The sequence below is a fragment of the Argentina silus genome (genome assembly GCF_951799395.1).
Source record: "Argentina silus genome assembly, chromosome: X".
NCBI lineage: Eukaryota > Metazoa > Chordata > Actinopteri > Argentiniformes > Argentinidae > Argentina > Argentina silus.
This window is the reverse complement of record NC_139653.1, coordinates 12,267,614-12,287,942: the sequence shown is the minus strand read 5'-3', so window position 1 is coordinate 12,287,942 and position 20,329 is coordinate 12,267,614. Positions and strand designations below refer to the sequence as shown.

Below are 20,329 nucleotides of genomic sequence, written 5' to 3'. Positions count from 1 at the left end.
CTATTCATATTTTGAAATCACCATAGCATAATAATGATGGCTGCTTGAAATTTCTATCTGCAATATAATTTATTAATACGAATTTAAAAGTGAGGACCTCGTTGTGTCCTTTTGTTGTAGCCTAGTTTGGCACATGAGTGGCTTTTGCGCACCGCGTAAAAGTCATGTTCCCTAAGTTGTCTGTCTTTACGGGACGAATATGTTTTAGGTGCAGCATTCCACATGATTTATGAACATTCAGTTACGAGGGGAAAACATGATCGTGTACTGTAACAGTTGTGCAGCGGATATTTCTCGGGTATATCACCCAACATATATATATGTATATGTGTATATACATATATATATATATATATTGCTGCAGCAAACTGAACTGAAGCATAATGACGCGTAAATTGTTTATTTGTCCGTAGATGGGAGCTGTAGTGAACATGGCTGTGTGAAAATGTCTTCCTCTCTCGCCTGATAGTTTCCACTAATTTGAGTTATAGGATGCAATAGCCCATGTGCTATTCAATGTCAAGCACTATTGGCTCAAATTGGGCGATAGGCACGTTTGTAGAATTTGGGCAGCTCTCCAGTGAAGTTGCATTTTGTTGGCGTTGTCCGCGTGATCTCACTATTTGTTTATTTGTTATTTGTTATTTGTTATTTGTTTTTTAACATGATCTATGTCACACTGATCCGGGACAGTAGGCTACGGATTATTTATCATTTATTTTTTTATTTGAAATACAAAATATATGATATTGTTTAAGATAAATAATTGTCCCATTTGATTATTATTTAGCCTAATAGCCTGCAAAGCAAGCAAGTGTGACTTCGGCTATACTGTAGCTAGTAGTTTAACTTTGGTGGTGAATTAAGTGCCATGTAAGACTTTACAGCAACTCTATTCGTATAGGCTTTATACTGTAGTATTGTTGCACCAGGCTCTTTGCAATTCATGGAGTTATGACTCAGTGGATGTAGCCCCACTGTAATGACTGTGACTGCAAAGCCAATGTTATGTACTTCATGCAGAGTCATGTTATGTGTAGGGCCTGCAACATGTATGCTATTCCTTGGATTCCATGCAGTGAAAGTAACTCTATGCTACATTACAGAAAATAGAAGTGAATGTGATATACATTTTATTTATAGCTCAAGCACTTTATATCAACATGTTTGATTGACTTTGATTCTGTACAGATCCTTATATATTATATATACTGTATATAATACTTGTATCTACTTCTAGGTTTTCAAGAGGTATCTATTTTCTCAAGTGCCAGAGAAGACATGAAATACTTGCTAAGATGGACTGTTTTCCTCTGGATTGTAAATGCCATTCCTTGCACATTTGGAATGGCACTGAGTGAAAGAATAGGTATGTATGCTTGCTCTCACCAAGAACCTGGCTTTCATTTCAAGGGACACTTTCCGTAGTTTACACTGGAAAGACATTTTGGAATTCGTAGATGAATACTAAGCTGGACTACGTTAATGTGTCCAATAAGTAGATACTCTGTCAAAGCAATTTCTGAAATAACCATACATCTTGACAAATACTAGGGTTTACACCTTTCAGCTGCGGACAGCATTTCAGCTTAACAAAAATGTAAGCTTCATATGGGTTTATACATGAGATTGATCGATCAATCAATCAATCAATCAATCAATCAATCAATCAATCACATTGTGCTTAGCAGTGACCGAGCTTACCTAGTGCCAAAGGCACTGTGGCAAGGATAAACTCCCCTAGTTGGAAGAAACCTTGACAGGAAGCTCTGAGGGAGCCAGTCTCTGAGGGTAAGCCCATCCTCCTCTGGGTAGAAGTACATGGTATAGTCTATCAAGGTCAGACAATCATCCAATACAGTAAAATCAGATTTGAGTCAATTAACCCCCCTGAATGGACAGTCAGAGGTCGTACTGGCACGCTAGGGTACAGAACATGACCATTAAGACCAAATTGTTTTTCATATGATGTAGGTTTTGTTTTGGATAACTTGTGCAAAATCATCCCTTTTTGGATGACAAAAATGGTTTGATGTGACAGCAATATGCTGGTAAAGTGATTGCATCATAAGAAGAATACCATGACTATGAAGTTGTCTGGGGACAACAGCAAGTTTGTATTAAGCTCCATAGGAGACAAGTTTTAATTATTATTTGATATTCGTTGTGTACTGGTACAAGTAATGTGGCTAACGTGACCAGTTGTTAATATAGCTGAAACCAGATTTTATGTAAATATGTTTGATTTTATGTGTTATGTTTTTCACACTGTCTCCGTTTCTGGGATGATGGGGAAAGTGAAATAATGAACACTAGTAAATGTTATTACGGTGGGATCAAGTTTGACAGCCAAATATCTGAATTATCATGTCAGTGTTACAGTGTTTGGGTGTCTCCAGTGATGTTTGACTTTTCCAGTGTATACAGTATGGCTGGCCATTTGCTGTAATAGCTACATGGTCTGGGACCAGTTGCTGGTTAAGCCACAATATGCTTCAAAAAGAGGTTAAAGTTGACCCCATTGCTGTGATAGTGTTTTCAAACGCTAACTGCTGTATTTTCATCACTTCTCATTAACAATGTTTCTACATTCTTGTCTGGACTATATTCATGTTAATGAATGGATCGTGATGACATGCTCCCTTAAAGATGCAATGTGTAACCTCTAAACTTTTTAAAAGCTTTCTAATAGTTGTAATGGCTATGTTTAATCAGCAATCAGGGGATGACATCGCTTGAAATAAATATTTAATTTACAAATGCTGTTTTGGTTCCGAAAAGCACTTTCTAAAATGGAGTGCACAATGAAATGCATGCAAACATGTTGTTACTCACCGATTTTATACTTTCTGTCTCTGGTGCTTCCCTCTTTCAATCATGTATGCATGCGGAAAACAACACAGTAAATACCCGACACTGCAAGTCCATTTCAGGGGCTTATATTATTATTAGGAAGGATGTTGTTGTTTGGAACTTCTAACTGAATTTCGCCACGGTGACCAGAGGTGGCAGATTTCACCTTGCTTCTTTAAGGATGAGTGATTTGCTTCCACTCTTGGAAAGCCATTCATTCCCACCTGTAAACAAGATGACTTGACCTGAAAGACACATGCAGTCAGTTTGGTGAAGTAGATTCACCATGCATTTATATGCAACATATAATGCATGAATATAAATGAAATAATGTAACAAGGGGTTAGAAGAACAAACTCACAACTGTTCATTTGCCTGCTTCATGCTCCTTATTTGAAAGTTTCTATATTAGACAATCATAGATGTTTCATGAGATAAACCGTATGAGACACTAGTAGGGTTCCCATGTTCATAGACATTTTTGTCTATCTGATGATAAGGTTTGAGGGTCCTTTGTACTTGTTTGCTTTCTTATCTGTATCGTCACTTTTACTTTACTAAGCCACTGAATATGAGTATTGCCTGTTGATGTTTTACTTTTTTTTCTAGATAACTCATGTCCCCAGTTGAAATTAGAAGTCGGGAGTTTTTCCTACAGTTTCAATGGTCCTCAAGAATTCACTGGTACGTAATTTTAAGGTTTATTCCTATTCGTAGATGCCTATGAAATGTTTGCTGATGTTTGCTGTTATGATCCAGAATTAGAGGGTGATAGGTTCATGACTCAGATATCTGTCACTTCTATTTGACCAATGACATTTGACCAATGTCTTGCCCTTTACAGATGATTCAGCCTTGTATAAAAAGCACTATTATTTTCATTTTCAGAGTATGGTATAATGCCCCATATGCATGTTGTAACAGTAGCCTACTGTAAAGTTGAAAACCCACCATTGACTTATTGTCCTCTTTGTTGCAGGATTTGATCTGACAGAGAAGTTTCTTCTCCGAAAGGGAACAGTCACAGAGGACAGGCCATCATTCCGTTTGGGAAGCAGCCCACTCATTAAGCCAACAGAGTGAGTTTGGGGTAAACTTGGGTGTGACAGGAGATAGTCTGGTCAGGTATATTTGTACCCTTTCATGAGTCGGTGTGTGTTCATGTTGCTTTGTTTTGGAATTGTCTGCAGTGCATGAGGAGGTCATGGAAATTAGTTTGAACATTTTCAATGATGCGGTGACTTCAGGACTTTGCCTTTGCTCCATGGTCACACTAATGATCAAATCATATACCTATTTGAAATAAGATTAAAAATAATAATAATAAAATAAAACAAGTACTGTACGTGTATGTGCTTTTATTACACAAGACCCTGTATACAGTTATAGTGTATTCTAGTATTTGTATGGATCTCAGTGGACTGAACAAGAGACATAGTGAATAGCGTCCAGAGTTGTTTAGAGAGTGCATCCAGTTATTAAATGACCAAACGCGCGCGCATAAAATCGGTCCCCACATGGGCCGTCTGAGATTTGAAAACATGCCAGATAATATTAGGTTTCTGTTTTGCAAACCAATATTTTCTCAGGGTGTAGGTTTGCCTCCAGTTCAACTGATATCCGGAAGAAAAAACAGTAAGCCCATAACTTGGTTTCCTGTCAGGTTGACAAGAGGTGACCCAGATATCACCTGCTCACAGAGATAATTCCATTTGCTTTGGCTAATAAAGCCAAACTGTGAGGTGAGCTGTGAGACTATTATGTAGAATAATTTAATCTGGTCAGCAAGAGGAATCACTGAGGCAGGTGATTTGTGATCTGTTTCCCCTCTGAGTCCCTAAGCCAGTTCCAACTGTATATCCTCTCCCCATCCCCCCACATTGGCTCACCCTGGCCAAGTCCTTGGTGCCAGAACCTGTAGCTTTTCAGCACTGTCGCCTGTTAAGAGATCATAGTGGAGAGAGAGAGAGTGTCCCTCCTCCTCTCCAATTATCTGAGCACTTTGACAGGTGATGTCGCATGTCAGCTGGGGGAAGCAGGGGTAGGCTAGTGCATGCATGGGTTACTGGGCCCCCCTCGCCCCTCCTGCAACCTCCAAACATCTCTCACTTTACTCTCAGGAAATGCAGGGGGGCTCAACTTTCTGGATCTGGCTAATGTTCCGTCAGCTCCGAGGCCCAATTGATACTGTTACACACTCTGTCTCCACTCCCAGAACATGAGTTTGAGATGACAGATTACTTAATGTAAGATCCTCGATTCAAAAATTTAAAACAATAACAACAATGTTCTTCCACAATGTACCAAGCCTAAATTTACAATGCTGTCTGTCTGTGTGCAAACACACTCCTCCCTAATCGGAGCTATTTCCGAGTTACGAGTGGTGGTGTGAGGTGCGGCTGTTTTTGTGTTTGGATGTGTACCATAGCTGCCTTAGTGTGTTAGTCTTGCTGACGTACTGGAAGCAGAATATCTCTCTTATGATACTCCCACTGAGCACATCGGTTCAATGTGTGCTCATTTCGGAACAGGGGTTCTAAGTTTGAAAGTGCTTGCATTCACACTTTCTGTCTTTGATTGTTTGCATGTTCTATGAATATGCATTAAAGGAGCAAAAATATGCTTCCTTGCTTGTATTGTTAGACTTTTTACTTTTTCTTGCACAGAAAGCTGACAATACAATGTTAGGTATTATGACACCCATAATGAATATTCTGTCAGCAACTTTCTTCTCAAATTGTCCAAGAATGGAGTAAAAGGGCAATTGAAAAGAATTTCAGTAAACAGCAATTGGGGGGGGGGGGTTCCCAAAAGCTTTGTACTGTTGCACTTTCCTCCAAGATCTTAGTGCTACAAAGCTTTTTTGGGAAACTCACCTCAGATAATTTTCTCCTCAACAAGATCAGGTTAGAATGAGGACCCTGGTATTAAGCTATTATAGAGAAGACAACCGCACTGCATCTTCTAAAGAAAAGGGTTATTACAATGTAAAATGTTAAATATCAATCTGGTAAGAGCATGTGTTAGTTCACAGATGGCAGTCACAACGAGGTCAAGGACCTCTGACCCTCAAAGATCAAGTGTGCCACTGTAGACGTAAACTCTGTTTTGAAATCAAAGCAGAACCAAGAACTCTTTGAACCTTGTTGTGAACTTACAGGCCCCCAAGAGAGTTCACTTTGGTATGTTGACCATTATGTGCCCTTAGTGTCTGCAAATTACCTCAATTGGCTCATTGTTATAAATTAATAAGATAGACTGTATTTTGAAATGGTCTCAGCCCCTTAAAAAACTAAAGGTTAAAAATGTAACCCAGGTTCTCTGAAGGAGATGAGGGAGACCCCTCACTGTGACACACACTCTTGTGTACCTTTTGCTGAGGACCCCTATTAAATCATGCCTGGCACAGGCCGGTGAAGCTTGCAAGCAATAGCCCCGCCTATCACCCATTACAATTAGAGCCTGACAGATATATTGGAGCACTGATATTATCGGACGATACTGGCCTTTTACAGGAATACCTCTATCTGCACATATTCCTCCAATAATCCACCGACACAACACCAAAGATGTGCATCAGTCTCACATTCCTAATTTACAGAAAATCAGTGTACTTGGGCTTTTCCAGAGCAATATTTATATATATATATATATATATATATATATATATATATATATATATATATATATGGATTTTTATGAATTAATAAACTTGTGTATTGGCATTTGCTGTTACTTGAGTGCCTAATAAAGTGTCTAAATTTAGCTAAGTAATGTTAGCTATTTGGATTGCAGTCAATTAGCACAGTTTCGAACTAAATGGATGTTGACTGAACAAGAGAGGTATTTGGCACAAGGAGTCACACAAAGATATTATTTACCAATCATTTGTTTTACCAGTCAACATGGGTAGCTTGTATTCATGAATTTGAGTTAGACGTTCTAGCTAACTTTTGTCACAAGCATGGTCTGCATGAAGCAGGTTTGCTTACTCTTGTGAAGAGACTGGAATTTACCACTCTGATAAAGTTTGTTTTGGAGAGGGGGACGGCTGAAATAAACCATTCCCGGGAATTACAGTGGTTGACACCCTGAAAGTGCAGCGAGTATACTAACAGTACGTTTTACGAATGCTTTTCACAGTGCATTTTTGTTTGTTGAATTTTTGTTTTGTTTAATGTGTTTTTAAGTTTAACAATAGTAATTCAGTGGATGATCAAACTGTGTCACAACAATTTATATTGGTTGCCTAATCAGCATTAACAGCATCTTTTCGGCCCTTGTTTTCTTATGAAAAGTATGCTAAAAAGGAATTCTTTAAAATATATATATATTTCTGGAGATGCTATCGGTATCGGTCATCTGTGAATTTTCCCCACTCAGTATCAGTATTGGACACAAAAATCTTGTCTTGGTCAGTCCTAGTCCCAATAAAGGGATACAGAAAGCACGCCATTTCATCCAGTGAACCACTCTTCACGAGAGGGGCAATGTGATTAGGGGTCTTCCTTTGACCCCTCACTATGGGACCCTGCAGACACGCCAATTGCTTGGTCCGAACAGGAGACCTTTACGGATACAAGAAGTTACCCCTTCTACATCACACAGTCTTTAAACCAGTGCTAAGAATGTTATGCACCACAGAGGGCAAAGTCACGTCCAGTCTGTAAAACCATTGAAAGCATTGAATGATGAGAAGCCCAGCTGGCAACAGCACACATCAGAGACACCTTAGAACAGGGCCCAGGACACTGCCAACCCAAGGGTGGCCCCCACAATCCAATGGTAGAGGTGCTGTGTAGACAGCCTTAACCCTGGCAAGGTTCACAAAGCAGAACAACTGATCACAAACCCTAAACAACACTGTCCTGTCCATGTAAATGAGCAACGCCTACACTGGACAGATGGTATTCATATGCTCCTGTTCCAGGGAAGAAAATGGCGGGGAATGGAAAGGGAGAAGTACTGCAGTGCTGCTGTGGTATGGCATGGAGATGACCTTGGGAATGAATGCTGCATTAGGCTGTAACGTAATCTTAGTGTTACAGTGCATATACAGTGGGCGACAATCTCTTGGCTTGGGACAATAAGTCCCTGTGCAATGGGAGTTGCCAAGAGGGTGCATAGAGTAGCTGTCTATCTGTGAAGTCCAAGGTTTTCTGGGCCAATGTGTGGCTATCAGGAGAAGGGATGAACCATTCTCCTCTCACTCTGTCGAGTGTAGGAGGGATTCATGCAGGAGCACATGTGGACACTGATGGACAAGAGATTCTGTGTCTAGCAGAACGTGTTTACCTGTGATCACGAAGAATAACAAACATTTGTGGAAATATGCATCTTTGATATCGACAGTCCAATCACCCAGCGAGTAGCTTCCAACAGGGCCCTGTGTGTAAACATGCCAAACCGATGGTCCACAGGTGGCTGTTGAGGTGCCGTATGTTCAGTATGGGGAGTGCACCCCTCCCCTTTCTTTGGAACCACAACATACCAACTGTAGAACCCCAGTTGGGATTCTGCCTCGGGAACCACTCAGATCACGCCCTAGGCCAACAGAGAGGATATTAGGTCACATCCCCGTATGTAACAACCCCTGTGAAGGCAGGGGGCAGTCTGTAGCGATGTGACACAGTGCGAGAACCCAGGTGGTTACTGAGCACGTGCGCCAGATCCTCGAGAGCCACGCGAACAACCCACCCGGGTCGATGGGGCCATTGAGGATATCACACCGTTCACAGCCTGTCATCTTGGACTTGTCCAGCCAGGGCTCTCTGGCCCTCCAAATGGAGCGGCCCATCACCTTCCCCACAGAGTGGGCCATGGCCTAGGTGCTGGTCACATGATGGGCCAGATCCATCAGTATGTCCACATCGATGCCTGCCTCTGTGTCCTTGGACAAGGCGATATTGTGTGCCAACTCCGCAAAGTAGACTGACAGGAGCACATTCGCGTTTACCCTGCCTGCACCTCAGAGCAGTAGATGTGATTGTAGGTGTGAAACCCAAACCGACCCACACCCCTGGGAGCAGTGCAGGAACTCCTTCGGGTTGAGATACTCAGCTAGTGAGGCTTCTATCGGAGGCAGGTTGGGACACCCAGCCTTCTCCTCTTCATGGGCTTCGCTCAGTGCCACTTGGCCGGTGGCAGGGCCCCGGGAAGCTCAATTTTGAGACCGGCGGAGGTTCTGTGGGCTGCATCCATGAAGGACATGTCCGGCTACCCGCTGTAGCAGGTTGGACAGAAGGGAGGGAGTCCAGTTCAGCACCATCATCTTCATCCCTGCTTGAGAACTCCGTTTTGGAGGTGCAGCCAGATAGTTTGGTAGTCTCACTGTTGTTGTCCTCCTCATTCAATTCCATGCGCAATCATCATCAAGCTCGGGCTCAAGGCGGATCCAGCGATGGAGGAAGAGTCGGCCAGCGGCGCCTCGCCCTTGACAAGGCGATCCACAGCAACATTGCCCACCACGTACCTGACCCTCCATTGGAGTACCTCAGTATCCAGCAGAGGGCACCCAAGCACGGTGAGCAGACCGTGGGGAGAAAACAGAGACACAGTGGTTATTAAGGGAATTGGCACATGCACTCTACAGCTGTAGTGGGGCCAACAACCGAAGGAGTAAAATCTCACTAGAGAGAAAAAGCTCGGCCACACACCAGTAGTACAGCAATGAAGCTACACTAAAATGATGGTTAACTAGCATGCCAATTATCTGAGACCAACGGGTAGCATTGCTATTTCGTGCTAGCTCTGTTCGTACAATGCGTAGGAGCTAGCAAATGTCAGATTGGCAGAGTGCTCAAGTCGTAATGACAACGAATGCACTAGCTAGCCAACCGTCCCAGTGGTTAGCCGAAACTCACACTAGGGACCTATGTTTGTTACATAAAGTAACTAGCTAGGAATTATGTTGAACCGGTTAATGCTCAGTAGTCCTGGGACTACAAACACGAGCTAGCCAACCTTCCTGTGAACAGGGCACTAATATTTCTCACACAAGGTGAGAAAAAATGTACTTGTCAAAGCTAACCAAGGGCTCAGCAGCTAAGAGTGACTTAGAGTCACTTTGTTAGCTGACTGTCCATGTGCTATCCGTACAAAGTTCACTCTGCTAGCTCAGAGAGTTAACAGGTGCTCACAAAGTGAAAACCATCAAACTTGGCTTACCAAATTCTTTGATAATCTTCTTTGAATGTCGAGCTCAGAGAGAATCTAATGCCCCAGGAGAATAATAGTCATGATCATCGTTAGAACAGTTAAGTTAAGTTGTAGCAAGCTACAAGAATGCAACTACAGTATGCTTTGGACAGTCACAGAGTGAAGAGTGGAAAGGATGACATTTATTGGGATGTGTAATAGGCTATTGCTTGCAAGCATCACTAGCCTGTACCAGGCGTGATTGTCTTTAGCGAAAGGTACACAAGAGTGCGTTTCCCGTAGTGAGGGGTCGAAATTAGTTGACTGAAAGAAAACCTCAAGGTAGCATTTTTCAGATTTTCCTATTGTACTGTACATATCTATGTGCTGTTTTATGTAGAGTAGTAGGAACCCTAATTAACATTTTTTTAAAGAATGTTTGGAACAAATCTTGTGTTTTGTAAATGACCTTGCCACGCTTCCTATTGAATTCCAATGGAAATTTTCTTTTAGCCCTTAGGCGATTATTCACCCCAGAGTCCGTTGCTTCCCCACAAAAGCATTTGATCTTCCTGTGGCTTTAACTCAATGCATATATCATTTTAATCATGTGCCGTTTCCAGAGGTCTCAGAGAATTCAAGGGACACACAGTGCAGGAGCGTATGGCTCTCAGAGAAAAGGAGATGATCAATGGGGGAGAAAACTCATTTCCGGCCTGTCTGATCTTTCTGCTCTCTCTCTCTCTCTCTCTCTCTCTCTCTCTCTCTCTCTCTCTCTCTCTCTCTCTCTCTCTCTCTCTCTCTCTCTCTCTCTCTCTCTCTCTCTCTCTCTCTCTCTCTCTCTCTCTCTCTCTCTCTCTCTCTCTCTCTCTCTCTCTCTCTCTCTCTCTCTCTCTCTCTCTCTCTCTCTCTCTCTCTCTCTCTCTCTCTCTCTCTCTCTCTCTCTCTCTCTCTCTCTCTCTCTCTCTCTCTCTCTCTCTCTCAGCAGTGTTTGAATGACCTTATCATTGTATCATTGTTATTTTTGCTGATTATGATTTATTGTGTTTTTGGTCCCTCACTTTTAGCTGTTAATGCATTTATGTAATCTCATCTGAATTTGAGTTCCAGCTAATTAAACACATTTTGAAAGGTAAAAAGTGCTTATTCAAAAAGGACAGAAATAGGAGGGGAGGAGTATCATAGAGTAGAGGGGTAATATTAATTTTACAGACTTAACAACTCTGCTATACCATTATGCTAATGACTAAATTAATTGGTTAAAAACCCAAATTAATGCGTTAAAACCCAATATACATTACAAGCTTGTATCCTGCCCTCTGATGCAGTGCATATGTGAAGTAAGATCAGTGATTATTAATTATCTTTTAGTCGACTCGGTTCGACCCCTCACTATGGGACACACACTCTTGTGTACCTTTTGCTGAAGACCCCGATTCAATCACTCCTGGTACAGGCCAGTGATGCTTGCAAGCAATAGCCCTGCTTATCACATGTCCTAATAAAGGGATGCAGCAAACATGCCATTTCATCCTTTCCACTCTTCACTCGCTAACTGTCCGAAGCGTACTGTAATTGGATTCTTGTAGCTAGCTACAACTTAACTTAAGTGTTCTAAAGAGAATCCTGTTAACTCTTTGAGCAAGCTAAAAATAAAAGGTTGACAGCTAGCTTGTGTGCTTGCAATTCTTTGGAATTGTTGAACCCCTGCTAGCTCGACGATAATTCCTCAGGTTGTTGTTATAACTTGCTTGGTCCGGCACGTAGGCTAGCACTTGGATGGTTGGCTAACTCAATGACTCATTGCCTCTGGACAGCTGATCCATTGGATATCTCTTTTGAAAAACATTTGCACCCTGTTTGCAGGACGGTTGGCTAGCTCATGTTTGCAGTCCTATGACTACTGAGCACTTTCTAGTCTGGCATTATACCTAGCTAGTTACCTCGTGTAACGAACCTAGGTCCCAAGTGTAAGCTAGCTAGCATGTTCGTCATCATTATGACTGGAGCATGCGGCTAATCTCACAGTTGCTAGCTCCTACGCTTTGTGCGAACAGAGCTAGCACATAATAGCAATGTTACCAGTTGGTCTCAGACAATTGCTAGCTATCTTCCACCATTATGTAACTTCATTGCTGTACTGCTTTTGTGTGTGTGAGTTTTTTCTCTCTAGGGAGAATTTACTCTTTCGTTTATTGGCCCTGCTACATCTGTAGTGCATGTGGCAACCTCTTTAATAACCACTGTGTCTCTGTTTTCTCCCGCAGGAAACATGGCTTTGGTTTCGACTAGATCCAGGAGACCTTGACCAAGAAGGCGAGCCCTATGGCCTGCCCAATTGAGGCGGTCATGCCTTGTGGAAGCAAGACTCTCACATGGTCTGCCCACTGTGCCTGGATTTAATCCACCCACGTACCACCGTCCTCGACACCTCATTCTCTAAGCTAAATGCTCAGCTGGATACTGAGGTATTCAAATGGGGTGTCAAGTCCGTGGAGGGGGTTGTTGCTGTGGAGCACCTTGACAAGCCCCATTGTCGGCGACGATGCGTATGAAATTGAATGAGGAAGACAACTGCAGCAAGGCAGCCTTCAAATTGAGCTCCCCTGGGACCTTCCACCACCTAAGATGACCAGGCTAGATGGCATAACCCTAAAGGGAGATCTCCCATCCATGTAACAGTGTGTGCCTATCAGTGCCGAATGCCTCAAAGCCGTCAAGCCATTGTGGAAGCAGGCCTTCAGCCAAGGCACCAACCTGCCAACCATGGCCCAACCTGCCTCTAAAGGATTCCTCACTGCTGCTCCCAGTGGTGCGGATCATTTTGTTTTTCACACCAACGACTATATGTACCACTCTGCAGCGCAGGCAGCACACGAGGTGAACGCAATCACACTTCTGTCAGTTTACCTGGTGGAGTTGGCATGAGACATCGCTTGTCCAAGGAAACAGAGGCAGGTGTCGATGTGAAAAAGGTGGGGAAGGTGATGGGCCTCTCTGTGGTCAGCTCTTGAGGACCTGAAGGCGAGAGTCCAGTCAAGACTCGAGGACAAGGAGGTGTACACCATCTTCCTCCCCCTCAAGAACCAATCAAGGTCGGAGAAGAAACCTTTCCCCACCCACGTCATGACCATGAGACCTCCTCTGCACTTTGAAATCCCAATGTCACCCTCAGCAGCCCAGTCGCCCCAGGCTAAGGACCGGTCCGGCCCAGACCAGTGATCTCAGCAGAGATACCCTCCACTGCCTTCCCCCTCCTCCGGCCCCTTTGGACAGGCCCCTCCTGGGACTGGGAAGCGTAGCCGGAAGCACCATACCTAGTGCCAACAGGTGCGGGGACCTGCAGGACTCGCCAAAGGCACGTTAACCTTATCAGACGGCACTGCCCAGGACCCCTTATACCAAATAAGTCCCTGCTGGGACAGGCTTGCAACCAAACCTGCACTTAATTTCCTCAGCTCCACCTCAAGGGGACGCGACCATACTGGCCACATCAGTTACATACATCGGTTTCACATGCTTAGACAGAACTTCCTTCACCACCAGCCAGATACACGGCATTGAACGGGTGTCTGCAGGTGTTCCGCCCAGCTACGTCAGTTTCATACCACACGTGTCTGAGGCTCTTGGGTCTAATGGCTTAGATTGTGGTGATTCAGCTTGCCCTCCTCCACATGCAGGACTTCCAACAGTGGGTGTCCTCACTCCACCTGGATCTGTCTTGCCATCAGCAATGACGAGTGCTCATCTCCACACGGTGTCTGGCAGCACTGGTGTGGTGGTGAGACCAGTCCTCCCAACTCCGGAGCTCACCCATGGGGTGATGGCACTTGGTTAGGGCCCTTTGGTCGATCGTATTCTAGTAGCCCACATAACGTCTACAATGTTTCTAGCCCTCAAACACTTTTTCCCATTCCTGCAGGGACATCCTTATGCTGGTTATCCTGGTCAGAAAGATCAATGGCGTAATGGCGTAAGCCACTTCCCACAAAGGAGGAACATGCTCTCTCCAACTCCTGTCAGTGGGACAGAGCAGCAAACAATTGTTGTCCCTTAGGACCACTCGTGCCAGGAAATCTGGACACAGGAGCGACACACTGTCGCAGGGAGGATCCCTTCCAGCGGAATGGCGACTACACCCACAGGTTGTCCAAGAGGTTTGGAGATGCTATGGCACAGCAACCACAGATCTGTTTGTATCATTAGAAAATGTACCGTTACCGTCATTCTTTGCGATCACAGATCACCACGCTCCGCTAGGAACAGATGCTCTTGCCCAGCAGCGGCTACGCGTGCTCCGGTATGCCCCTGGCGACATTAAGGTTAAGTTATGCCCTAACCCAGCGTCCGTTCCTGCGCCCTTTCCATTTCCCAGCCTTTCCTTCAGGACAGGAGTGTATGAACACCCTCTGTCCAGTGCATGCGCTGCGCGTTACATGGACAGGTTGGCATCGTTCAGGGTTTGTGATCAGTTGTTTGCCAGCACTGCGAACCCTGCCAAGGTAGGGCGCTGTTTACCCAGGGCCTCTCCCATTGGGTTATGGGGGTCATTGTTGAGGCTTACAATTCTAGGTGATTGCATGAAATGGCGTACGTGCAGCATCCCTTTATTGGAACGGGTGAGAGGTGGGATTATCACTTGCAAGCATCACCGGCCAGTATCAGGCATGATTGAATAGGGGTCTTCAGCAAAAGGTACACAAGAGTGCGAGTCTCATAGTCCTTTAGAGAGCCTGGGTTACATTTGTAACCTTTTTTTTACTTAAGCTAGATGAATCATGTTTGGTATTAAATCAAAGCTTTTTATGTGAGCTGCTATTGTACAGCAGGGAGAGCAAGGAAAATTATTTTTGAAGTTATCAAAATTTATTGGACTACTTACCGTTCAGTGATACGGCTTTTAAGACATTCAACGTAGAAATAACACTGAAAGTTGTGAACTGCTTTTATTATCAGGTCCATAGTTTTCAGGTTTTACTGTATGACACTGCAGTTTGCTGATGTCCAGCTTCTTAAGCCACTGAATATTTTTTTTCTTCTTCAGATTGGTATTTCCCAATGGGTTGTCAGGTGAATACTCTCTTGTTGCCACCTTTCGGCTGAGGAAAACTACCAAGAAAGACCGCTGGTATCTTTGGCAGATATTCGACCAATCTGGAGAAACCCAGGTAGGTAGAGAGACCTCAAGATACTGTTGTCTGGAAAGGAGAACACTGTGCTAGATTTCATACTGGTTTGGGTGTTGGATTTCACACTGTGACTAATGCGGCATGTGTGTTGTCAGTGGATGATTCCTGGTCTTGAAAATAATATATACAATATAATGATAATGTGTGACACAGAGCCAGTAAGTGATGAACAGTAATTTACCTCAGTATCCTCTCCATTTGCAGGTGTCCATTGTGGTTGACGGTGCCAAGAGAGTGGTGGAGTTCTCAGCCCAAGGCCTGCTGAAGAACACCCTTCACTACACGTTTAAGAGTCGTGACCTGCATGCCCTGTTTGACCGCCAGTGGCACAAACTGAGTGTTGCTGTTCAGACCAGCATTGTGTCCATCTACATGGACTGTAAGCTGATTGAGAGGAGGCTGACTGATGAGAAGGACGCCATTGACCCCAGTGGGCGCACAGTAATCACCACACGGGTGGAGGACGGTCGGCCAGTAGATGTACGTTTAAGGGTTGCTTTGTATCAGTGAAAATAACAATTTTGTTTTGTAAAACAATATATATTGCCACAGTGGCCCCAGGGAATACTAATGCAGTATGATGCACTGTAGTGCAGTATTTGTTGTTTGAGTCCTAATGGTTTTGACCCTGGGAACACTGTTTGCATTAGCTTCTTTGAAATGTAATCTGCATCTTTGCTGAGTCATGATAATGTATCTAACAAAAGCTTTTCTCTGCAGATCGAACTGCAACAAATTCTAATCTACTGTGACCCTTATTTGGCTGAAATGGAAAGTTGCTGTGAGTTACCAGGCTCTACGGTAAGATAAACTTCTGTTTTACATCATGGGAATACCAACCATGGTGAACAGAATTAGATTATGTTTTTTAATAATGAATAGGTTTTCGGTTGTAAGTAGGGACGGTTTGTTGTTTTTTAAAGACTTTCCTTCTGTATCCCATTTTTTCCATGAGGGCATCCATCTTAAGATATACACAGACTTAGAGAGGGATGCTCTATCGGCTCACATTCCATCTGATCAATGGAGGGGTAGTGTACAGTATATAAGTAGAGAGGTCACCTTTGACCCCTGACAGTTATATGCGTTCATATCCATATCATCTCAGTGTTGATGTACTATGATTGTGTGGAAATTGTAGAAGATGATGTATCGGAATTCACAACCTTGAGTAGGAATTGTCCTCTTCTGTCCCTCTCCTGGGACACTCTCCAAGTTGCATTCTAATTTGGGTCAAACATGAACTGATTATGATTACAATAATGGCACACTTAGGACCGTTATTACATTTCACATTATTCCAGAATTACATTCTGTATCAACTTTTGTCATTCAGTGTATAAGAGAGGAGTGTGTCTAAATTATGAAATGTGTGTATTGATCCAGTGTGAGCCCAAGGAGGGCTCTGATGTGACTCCCCCTCCCCTGGTCACAGGCCAGCTCCCCTGGATGCTCTCCCAGCCAGCCCAGCAGCCCAGTGACAGATGTCAGTGTTCAGCCGAGAAGGTACAATCAGTCCACAGCAATTAGGCTCTAATGGGATGGAGTGCACTGTGCGTTTTAATGAAACCAGTAGTGTTCTACTCTGAATCCATCACCAACCAATGCTGCACAGCAGATAAATAGCAAATTAAAGCACATTTATGCCAATGAGTTTCCTTGGACACCAACCAAAGGCAGGAATAAAAGCTTATTAGCCGTAATTTGGCACACTTAAGTGGGTGCTTGGTTTGAGACATGCACTTCAATAATTTCTATTGAAGCAGGGATGCCTTGCTGAATTTCATCTTTTGGAAAGTTATGTGTGGATTATAACATGAATCAATTTGATCATAAGCTAAATTATATATGTTTTGTTTGTTTTTAAATATTGTTTCTCTATGTAGGGGGATCCAGGTCTACCAGGTTTGGCAGGACTTCCAGGACAAAAGGGGGATACAGGAGACAAGGTACAGACGTTGGGGATTTTCCCATCAAATATCTGACTTTATCGGTAACATATATTGGTGCTCACTGATATTGTGCTTATTTGTGCTGTTACATTGTCTTGGTGCAGAACATACTATAGACAGAATTGGTGTGTTACAGCTGAATATTTCTTGGGTTGCCTCATTGAGGGAGAACAGCCACTGGTTTGGGAATGAGTGGAATTCATTAGGATGAACAGGTGGTGATACGCCCATTAAGACCAGATGGCCTTTGAGGTCAATGGCCTAATTACCATGGTGAGGTCTTGAAATGAAAACATTTCTCAGAGCTACTGTTGGATTTTTGTTTTGTTTTCGGGAAAACCACTCAGGAATTCAGTGAAGCTGAAACAGCTACATAGGCATTAAATCATTATACCTGTAGGACCAACCAATAGGAATGGGAATTGGTTTATTTCTGTAACTGTCCACATACTTAGTATGTTGCTGGTGTATAGGTGGCAGTGAGCTTGTTGTTATAGTCACAAGAGCTAAAGAAAACACCTTAATTTATTAATCCATTCTGAACCATAACACAGCAATCCATTAATCCTATAAAAAGCGCAAAGGGAGAAATTGGCCCTTTGCACTTATGAAACTGAGGCTCGACTTTATCATCATAATCTTCATCATCATAACCATAACCATCATCATCATCATCCCACCTGTATACTGCCTTGTGTTTAGAGTATGAGAATGCTTGTTCAGGGAAATGACAAACCCTTCTAATCATCAGTTTAATCTAGAATAGTTTGGCTAATTTCCCCTGCCAGAGCAGACACAGTGAGGAAGCAGGAAAACAGACTTCCTCAACTTCAATATTCAAGCCAGTGATTGGAGAGTTGAATGTGTCACAAAAAATATTTTTTGAAGACCTGAAATTAGATTAGAGGTTTAAAGTATAAGGTTGGATATGACATGTTGGAGCCATGCAAATTGCATATAATTCCTGCTAAATGCAATGGTGTCCTTTTTAAGGTTGTTACAGTATACAAAAGCATTATGTTCAGTTTAAATCATGATTGTAATTGTATTGGTAAGCAGACAACCTACAGTGTACTGCCATGTAACTACAATATGGTGTAGGCATAGTAACCAATCTATCTATGTACTATATGCACTATGAATATGGTTTATTGAGATTAATTGTAGTTTGCATTGAGGACATTATTCTGTGGCCCACTAGCAATGTTTGTGAACTGACAATAGGAATGTTTGACATCCCCTTTAGAACAAGTCGAGGCTCCCCAGGGGCACTGTCGGGTTTAAGTTCAGGGCTCAGCAGAGAATTAAATCACAATTTGCACAAGGTTTACAGGGCAAAAGGTTGTCATGGTACTTGTAATGTACACCGACCCCCCCCTTAGTGAACTGTAACATTGTCCAGTGCATTCTTACCATCTGACTGCTGTCATGTCAAGAAGGAGTAGCTCATTAATCAACAGTCCCCCACCCCCACTCCCTGTGACAACATGAGAGTTAAGTCCATTAGAGATAATTTTAAAGACCAATTATAACACACTTCACAGCCTAATTAATATAATCTGGCCATCCGCATGCATAATTGTGCACATCTTTTAACAATATTTACCGTCTGAAAGAGTATTGACAGTGGTTACAGAGGTGTTCAAGATCTAGTCATGTAGAAACAACCAAACAGTAGGCTACAGCCTTGTGATTCAGAGGTCATGGTTGCCACTGGGGCAGTTTTGATAACAGAAAGAATCCATGTTACAGTCACTAGGGGATAATAATCTGATAACACAGTACAATGTGTGTTCATTATTTGCACTTCTTTGCATGTCTTTGTTGTCTCTTAACTTTTATAAAAGTTTGATGCTCATTCTTAGCATCTGAAAGAGGATGCTGACCTATATTTCCTAGAAGCAGGAAAAAATGGATAAAGACATTTCTCTTTGCCAATAAAATCACATTAACAATGAGCTGACTACATTTTGCATGCCTTGTGGGATTTGGAGGATGTCCTGCTACGTTTATGTGCTGTCATTACTTCTCGCAAGAAAAGCATTAGAATAACAGGGAATATAAACCAACGGTATATCAAATACATGTCATGCTCTCCTTCAAAGATGTATTTCCTTTTCCCCCCATCTTGATATGATTTTACAAGAATGTGGCACTAAATGATGGCAGCTCCACACTTCAATAAATGCATATTTAATTCACTCTCATGTTTAAATCCCTTTGGGACTTCATTTGGTAAGAATGGCTATTAAACTACAATAGGCTCTATCAGGTGTATCACATTGCTTTAAGGGTATAAATGTGTGGCATGAAAGTGAATACAGAATACAGCACTATTTTCAGTCTGCAGCTATTATGCAAAATACTTAGATGTGTGTTACTTATACTGTATAAATCAGTGGAAAAAGAGAGAAGGCAAAAATGCCCTCACCTTTGATTTATAATAAGGTAATTACAGTATTGACAATTTGGCCTACCTTTATGGAGATTAACATAATTGGTTCTATGCCGATTAGAGCATTTATACTCACCCATAACGAGTACTCTAGGTTAATTGTTATGACCTACATGGGAAGCTTTTGGGGAAAAGTGGGGGATTACTATGGCTGTGTTACTTCTAGAGAAAGTATTATCCAACACTGCAGTCAGAGTTGCACAGAGGATCCTAATTCAGAACGCAGGGATTAAACAGATGTGATTAATCCGGGGGTCCTTCAGGAAATTAAACAGATAAGTAGTGGGTTATAAGAATGCAGCTTACTTGAAAGGAAATCCATTTTCTACAGCCTTGCACATAAACCCCAGTATTAGCTGATTTATAGCTCCTGGATGTAGTGGAATCTAGGAGGTCATAAATAAAAAAATAAACATATTTTCTTTCACAATACCCATAATTAGTTTTGTGCCATGTTACAGATTTTTTTCTGCCCTGCCTACTTCCATTTTCTGTCTCTAATTCAATTTATTCCCAATGTACCTCCAAAGTGGATAATTTCAACAATCTCATTCAGGACAGTTTACTGTTAAAGTGTCACTTTTGATGACACTTGCCAAAATATAGCTCTTTTTACAGATTACTAATTTGAGAATTTAATTGGAGCCAAAAGTGAATAGAAGTCAGTGCTAGAGTTTATACATTTTCTCATAGATTCAGGGAGGGTTTGTCCTACTTCATGAATATCACCAAAAACGGTAGAA

General features: G+C 42.6%; 1 protein-coding gene across 1 annotated transcript in view; it reads left to right on the top strand.

The window, feature by feature from the left end:
• Positions 1 to 1,278: 1,278 nt before the first annotated feature.
• LOC310822225 (uncharacterized protein) overlaps positions 1,279 to 20,329 on the top strand; it is a gene marked incomplete at its 3' end in the record, with an annotated part of 110,243 nt that continues 91,192 nt past the window's right edge. The window contains exons 1-8 of the mRNA XM_083694574.1: positions 1,279 to 1,369; positions 3,463 to 3,537; positions 3,833 to 3,932; positions 15,035 to 15,158; positions 15,384 to 15,659; positions 15,900 to 15,980; positions 16,566 to 16,685; positions 17,066 to 17,128. Of these exons, the coding sequence (XP_083550700.1) occupies positions 1,282 to 1,369; positions 3,463 to 3,537; positions 3,833 to 3,932; positions 15,035 to 15,158; positions 15,384 to 15,659; positions 15,900 to 15,980; positions 16,566 to 16,685; positions 17,066 to 17,128 (927 nt within the window). The 5' untranslated portion in view covers positions 1,279 to 1,281. The remainder of the gene's footprint in view (positions 1,370 to 3,462; positions 3,538 to 3,832; positions 3,933 to 15,034; positions 15,159 to 15,383; positions 15,660 to 15,899; positions 15,981 to 16,565; positions 16,686 to 17,065; positions 17,129 to 20,329) is intronic.